Source organism: Leopardus geoffroyi, chromosome D4 (assembly GCF_018350155.1).
Source record: "Leopardus geoffroyi isolate Oge1 chromosome D4, O.geoffroyi_Oge1_pat1.0, whole genome shotgun sequence".
NCBI lineage: Eukaryota > Metazoa > Chordata > Mammalia > Carnivora > Felidae > Leopardus > Leopardus geoffroyi.
The window spans coordinates 87,013,663-87,019,710 of NC_059342.1; the positions used below are offsets into that span (position 1 = coordinate 87,013,663).

At 52.2% G+C, this 6,048-nt stretch overlaps 1 protein-coding gene across 1 annotated transcript; it reads left to right on the plus strand.

The window, feature by feature from the left end:
• Window positions 1-115: 115 nt before the first annotated feature.
• Window positions 116-4,857, plus strand: SWI5 (SWI5 homologous recombination repair protein). The gene is made up of 6 exons (XM_045468086.1): window positions 116-119; window positions 163-271; window positions 558-606; window positions 2,459-2,580; window positions 3,298-3,392; window positions 4,498-4,857. Exons 1-6 carry the CDS (start codon window positions 116-118, stop codon window positions 4,560-4,562), a joined length of 444 nt encoding a protein of 147 aa, XP_045324042.1. The 3' UTR covers window positions 4,563-4,857.
• Window positions 4,858-6,048: the final 1,191 nt, after the last annotated feature.

The window sequence follows — 6,048 nt, forward strand, 5'->3', positions numbered from 1 at the left end:
GGCGTGGTTAGAGCCCCGCGAGCGCAAACGGACAGGTGGAGTCACAATGAAAGCTGCGCGCGCAGCCGTTGTCCCCGCCCACCTCGGGGGGCGGGGCGGGGCCTGGGCTCGCAGGATGCGCGCGCAGCTCGCTACCTGACCGTTGCCGGTCTCCATCCTAAGCTTCCGGTTACCTGGCGGGCCTGAGAGGCCGCTCTCCCGCCTCCGCCCTGGACGCTCCTACACTGCAGACTCCCCCGAGACGGGGGCCCCGGACCCCAGGGCTCAGAAGGTGGGCGAAGAGCGGACAGCAGGGCGAAAGCGCATCCCTTCACGGCCCCTTTCCTGATGCCTCATAGCCCTGCCCAACTCTCATCTCAGAGATCACTTCCAGAGCCCCCATCTAGCCCTCCACACTCCCCTTCTCAGAATCCTCCTTCCTTGAGGATCCCTGCCCTGATCCCGGACCCTATCTGCCCCCTTCCCAACTCCTTACCTCCTACACCCCCACATACCCGTTTCCTCCCAGCGCGGATTCTAGGTTCAATCGGTCTTTTTTCCCTCGGATTCCTCTCCAGGACTCAACCAGGACTTTCCAAAAGTTGCCGCGGGGCCTTCCAATCCCCTGTGAGTACCCTTGTGCCCGCCCCCCTTCTCACCCTCCACGGCGTAAGTGGGTGCTGCCCCCAGCCCTCCTCCCCGTCCCCAACAGTAGCTGACCCACCCCAGCCCTCGTCAGGCCTTCACCCAGCAGACCTTGTTCTGCTGAGAAACTCCAGGCCATTTCTCAAGCCTTCCCCTTCTTTTCCTCCTGCCCACCAAGCTTCAAAGAAGAAACGGTGTCCTGGCCTTTGCCAGCGGTACCCCACGTTCTCCAAGCCGGCTCTGTCTCTCCTCCCTCCTGACAGCACCACAAGTGGTTGGTTTTGTTCTTTTTCACACCACGATCCACCCCACGCAGAAACCATTCTCATTCCCTCAGACGCATGTGTTCTTTCCTGCCTTGGCCATCTAGATACACACTCCCCTTCTGGAATACTTTCCTTCCAGCTTTTTGCCAAGCTGATGCTTGCTCATCCTTTAGAGTTGAGGTCCCTAAGAGAAGCCTCACCCCAACTTCTGGCTCAGTCCGGTTCCCCGTTAGGCGCTCCCTTAGCACACTGTACTTCAAGTTCAAAGCACTTTTCAGGCTTGTTGTTAGTTGGTTAATTATTTGTCATTCACTCATTCATTTGGCACATTTTATTGAATGTCCACCACGTGCCAGGCACTGTTGGGGACACAGTGAACAAAACAAAGTCCCTGCCCTCATGCAGTTTACACTCCAGTGGTGTAAGGCCAACAAGGAGCATAAGGTTATTAATGAAACGTCTATGTCGGGTGGTGACGGATGTTATAAAGTATCAGGACAAAGGAATAGTGGGCCATTGAGAAGTGACCGTTTTAGGCGGGGTGGCCAGGCAAGGCCTTTCTGGTGAAGTGTGAGCAGAGCTTTCAGTGGAGCTCTCTGGAGGGAAAACACAATTATTGGCTGTTGTATATACATTCTGTGAAGGCAGGGGCCAGGCTTGCTGTCTTATCCGTTGCTGAATCCCTTCCTCGGTCTCTTCTGTCCTGTGCAGATAGTTGATCCAACACACATTTCCTGAAGATTAGCAGTGTCCCAGGCACTGGACTTCGAAGCTTTTAGAGGCAGAAAGGGCAAAGGTGAATGGCAGCTCCCAGGAAGGGTTTTGTTATCCAATGAGATGATAAGCCCAGCGACATCATAGACTTGAGAATCCAAGAAGTAGACTTGAAGCAGATTATCTGAGGTCAGATTAGGGGCCAGGGTGAGCCCACTGGTTAGGATTACGTCTGGCTGGGAGTGAAAGAAAACCCCAAATAATGGTGGCCTAACCCTAACCCTCAGGGACCCAGGTCTATATCTTGTTTTACCACATCTTCAACATGGGTTCCACCTCATCGCCCAAGATACTGATCAACTCTATCATTAGATTCACATTCCAGCCAGTGGGAAAGAGGAAGGCCAGAGAAAGGGAGGCCCTCTTCCTGGAAGGACAGTTCCCAGACGTTGTACACACCATTTCTGATTAACTTCTACTCGCCAAAACTTACAGGGACCACATCTAATTCCAAGGGAAGCGGGGAAACGTAATCTTATTAAAAGGTGGGGGGAGTCTGTCAGCAGGCAGAAGCAGGGGTAGTCTGTTGAGGACAACTTGTAGGTTCTAAATTGTGGATAATGGGTCAGTGTGGCTAATGACTTTTTTTTTTTTTATTGCTTTATTTTTGAGGGGAGGGGGGGCAGAGAGAAAGGAGGACAGAGGATCTGAAGCAGGCTACACGCTGACAGCAGCGAGCCTGATGCGGGGCTTGAACTCACAAACCCATGAGATCATGACGTGAGCCAAAGTTGGATGCTCAGCCAACTGAGCCATCCAGGCGCCCTTGGCTAATGACTTTCTGTGCCGCTCAGCGGCCATCTCCCAAGTCTGGCCAGGCTGATGGAGCCAGCGAGGATTCTCTGCACCTTGACATTCAGAAACTGAAGGAGAAGAGGGACCTGCTGGACACGGAGATCTCCCAACTAATATCTGAGTAAGTCTTGCTGGACCCCTCAGCATGTTTAAGATAACTTTTAACCAGTGCCCAGTAACTGAAACCCAGCCGCACTAGCTTAGTGTAAAACTAAGGACCGTACCCCATGCCCTGCTGTTGGATTCAGGGTGTCTCAGCTGAATCTTTCAGGTAGGGTGTGGTCAGACCCAGGAGGACCTGGAACTAGGAAGAGGAAAGCTGTCCAGAACAGAGGTTATCCCTCTCGAGGTCTCTCTCTGGGCCCTGGTTCTCTGCTTCTGCTCCCATCTGCACCGGACTCCATTCTTTCTCTCTCTGCAGGTGGGATTCTCAGTGCCTGGGGGGAAGCTGGCTCTTTCGCAACTCCTAGATTTTCCCACGCCCCACGCTCTGGCCATGTGGCATAGACTGAGCAGCCTTTGAATGTGCCTTTCACACATGAGGGGATCTGAGTAGCCACTCCTGTGCTTATCTGTGAATCCCTCGGCTATGGCCAGGGTCACATAGTACCAGCGTGTGGCTGGGAACCACCCCCTTAGGGCACAGAGACGTTTGCCAGGAGCGAGGGGCTGGACAGATCCCTGTCCTACTGTAAGTTTCCTCAGGGCCCTCCCTGTGTCCCTAGTAGGCCCCTAGTGAACATTTGTTAAATAGATGCCTTGTTACTCTCTGAACCTTGGGTCCTCCCCAGCTTTCTTAAACATTTTCTCTCTCTCTCTCTTCCATCCCTCATCCCAGAGGCTACAGTGTGGATGAACTGGAGGACCACATCTCCCAGCTCCACGAGTATAACGACATCAAGGATGTAGGCCAGATGCTGCTAGGCAAGCTAGGTGAGCATCAGGACCCCAAAGGAGTAGCCAGGGCTCAGAGGGAAGGAGTCCCCATTCCCCAGAGTGTTTGGATTTTGTTCCTGGGCCCTCTAATTTTCCAGCCCCCCCATCCTCAGCTGCCCTGCTCCCCAAATGCCCCAAAGCAGCTGGACAGCTCTTACAGGAGTCCCTGAGGTTTTTTCCTTCAAGTGTAGGGCCTGCATCAGAGCCAGAGACAGGTTTGAGCATGAACTCACCAACCTGCCAGGTTGAGGGCTATGGTTCCCAGTCTTCTGGGGCCTATTCAGAAAGCAAAGGAGCACACGGGGCGCCTGGGTGGCGCAGTCGGTTAAGCGTCCGATTTCAGCCAGGTCACGATCTCGCGGTCCGTGAGTTCGAGCCCCGCGTCGGGCTCTGGGCTGATGGCTCAGAGCCTGGAGCCTGTTTCCGATTCTGTGTCTCCCTCTCTCTCTGCCCCTCCCCCGTTCATGCTCTGTCTCTCTCTGTCCCCAAAATAAATAAACGTTGAAAAAAAAAAAATTTAAAAAAAAAAAAAAAAAAAAAAAAAAAGAAAGCAAAGGAGCACAAAGAAAGGAATTATAAAATGTGTTAACTGCTATGAAGGAAACAAAGGCCAGAGCTGGGGAATACTGAGACATGAACAGGGTGGCGGGCGGGGATGAGCTAAGGTGGTTAGAGAAGGCCTCTGAGGAGACCCCTTTTCCCTGAGAGGAAAAAAGAGTCCTTGAGGGAGCAGGAAGCATGGCATCACCAAATGGCCAGGATTGGCCCATAGGGCAGCCTAAGGAGTGAGAGTTTTCAGCAGGCCCCAGGTGCAATGTGAATATAAATTTACATTTTCAGCATATGGCTCTAGCTGCTCAGTGCAGTCTCAGCTTTGTTTGGCTCCTCTGCGAAGTGGGGTGAGGGTTCAATGAGTCTAGTTTGGGGTGGCCAAGCAGGGCCCACAGTGGAGGGGTCTAGAAGGAGTAGCAGGAGGGTATCTTGGCCAACTAGAGGAGAAGGAATAAGGTGTAGGAGTGGGTCCTGGGTAGCTCAGTCCTTGGGCCATTCTCCTTCCTATGCCTCCCACCGGACACATTCTTTCTTCCTTCTTTCCTTTCAGCCGTGATCCGAGGTGTCACCACCAAAGAGTTGTATGCAGAATTTGGCTTGGACATGAATGACTGAGCAAAGGCTAACATCCCCTTGCCCATGGCCCACTGGGACAGGCAGATTTGGACACGAGAGGCAGCGAGAGCCCAGCCAGAACAGAACACCCACAGGCTTCCCAGCAAGAAAGGGTCAGGAGCCCTTTTCTAGAGAGCTCAAGCTGAGTGAGGAGGGAGCCCAGAGAAGGGGCAGACAGAGAAGAAGGGCTGTTCCCTGCTCCAAGTTTCCTGAAATATCCAGTGATATCTATATGTGTGTGTGTGTGTCTCCTATTTGTAAATAAACATACAAGCAATCTTGGTATAAATCTGTACATGGAGTCCCTCTCCTCTGATCTTCCCTGGGAAGCCCCCTGGTCATCCCTGGGAGAAAAACAGTCTGCCTTGGATTATAACAGGCTTACACAGGATGCCTGGGTGGCTCAGTTAAGCATCTGATTGACTTGATTTCGGCTCAGGTCATGATCTCACAGTCGTGAGATCGAGCCTCATGTCAGGCTCCACGCTGAGCACAGAGCCTGCTTGGGATTCTCTTTCTCCCTAAAATAAAACAAAAAAATTGGGGCGCCTGGGTGGCTCAGTTGGTTAAGCGCCAGACTTTGGCTCAGGTCATGATCTCACACTTTGTAAGTTCGAGCCCCGTATCGGGCTCTGTGCTGACAGCTCAGAGTCTGGAGCCTGCTTCAGACTCTGTGTCTCCCTCTCTCTCTGTCCCTTCCCCACTCTCACTCTGCCTCTCTCTTTTTAATTAAAAAATCTTTTTTAATTAAAAAAAAATTGTGGGGCGCCTGGATGACTCAGTCTGTTAAGCATCCGACTTCAGCTCAAGTCATGATTTCATGGTTCGTGAGTCTGAGCCCTGCATTGGGCTCTCTGCTGTCCGCACAGAGCCTGCTTGGGATCCTCTGTCCCTCTCTCCGCCCCTCTCCTGCTCTCTCTTTCTCAAAAATAAATAAGCATTAAAAAAAATTGCAAACAAGCTTACACGTACCAAGCACTATGCTGAGTACCCTTCATCCATCATCTCTAATGCCGGAGTCCATCCTATGGGGACTTAGTATTGCTAAGGATGAGGAAATTGAGGCTCAGAGAAGCAAAGTGACTTACCTAAGGTCGCACAGCCAGTAAGTGGCAGAGCAGGGATTCAAGCACAAGTCTAGTTCTGAAGCTTACAGTTTGCGGAATTGCCTTTCTGGGCTGGGGCACAAGCGGGTAAGGGCTGAGGGTGAAACCGTGACACTGGAGGAATTCTTCCCTTGTGAGTCCTTCTGCACAATGAGCATTCCAGTCCCCAGCTATAGTCCGCCAAGCCAGGGCGAGCCGTGTCTTCCTTGTGTGTTGCTTATCCTGAACCACCAGCACCAGCAGAAGTCAAACTAGTGTTTCAAGTGCTCAGTACCATCCAGAACGACAGGATTTCACACTGAACTTGCCAAGTGTTCTGACTGTTCGAGCTGCTCATCCGGCTGTCCCTGCAGGACATCTTCTTAAGATCTTAGATGTGA

Coding starts and splice junctions, on each gene's coding strand:
- SWI5 (XM_045468086.1), top strand. Junction 272..557: donor CGGACCCCAGGGCTCAGAAG/GTGGGCGAAGAG, acceptor ATTCCTCTCCAG/GACTCAACCAGGACTTTCCA. Junction 2,581..3,297: donor ATCTCCCAACTAATATCTGA/GTAAGTCTTGCT, acceptor CCCTCATCCCAG/AGGCTACAGTGTGGATGAAC.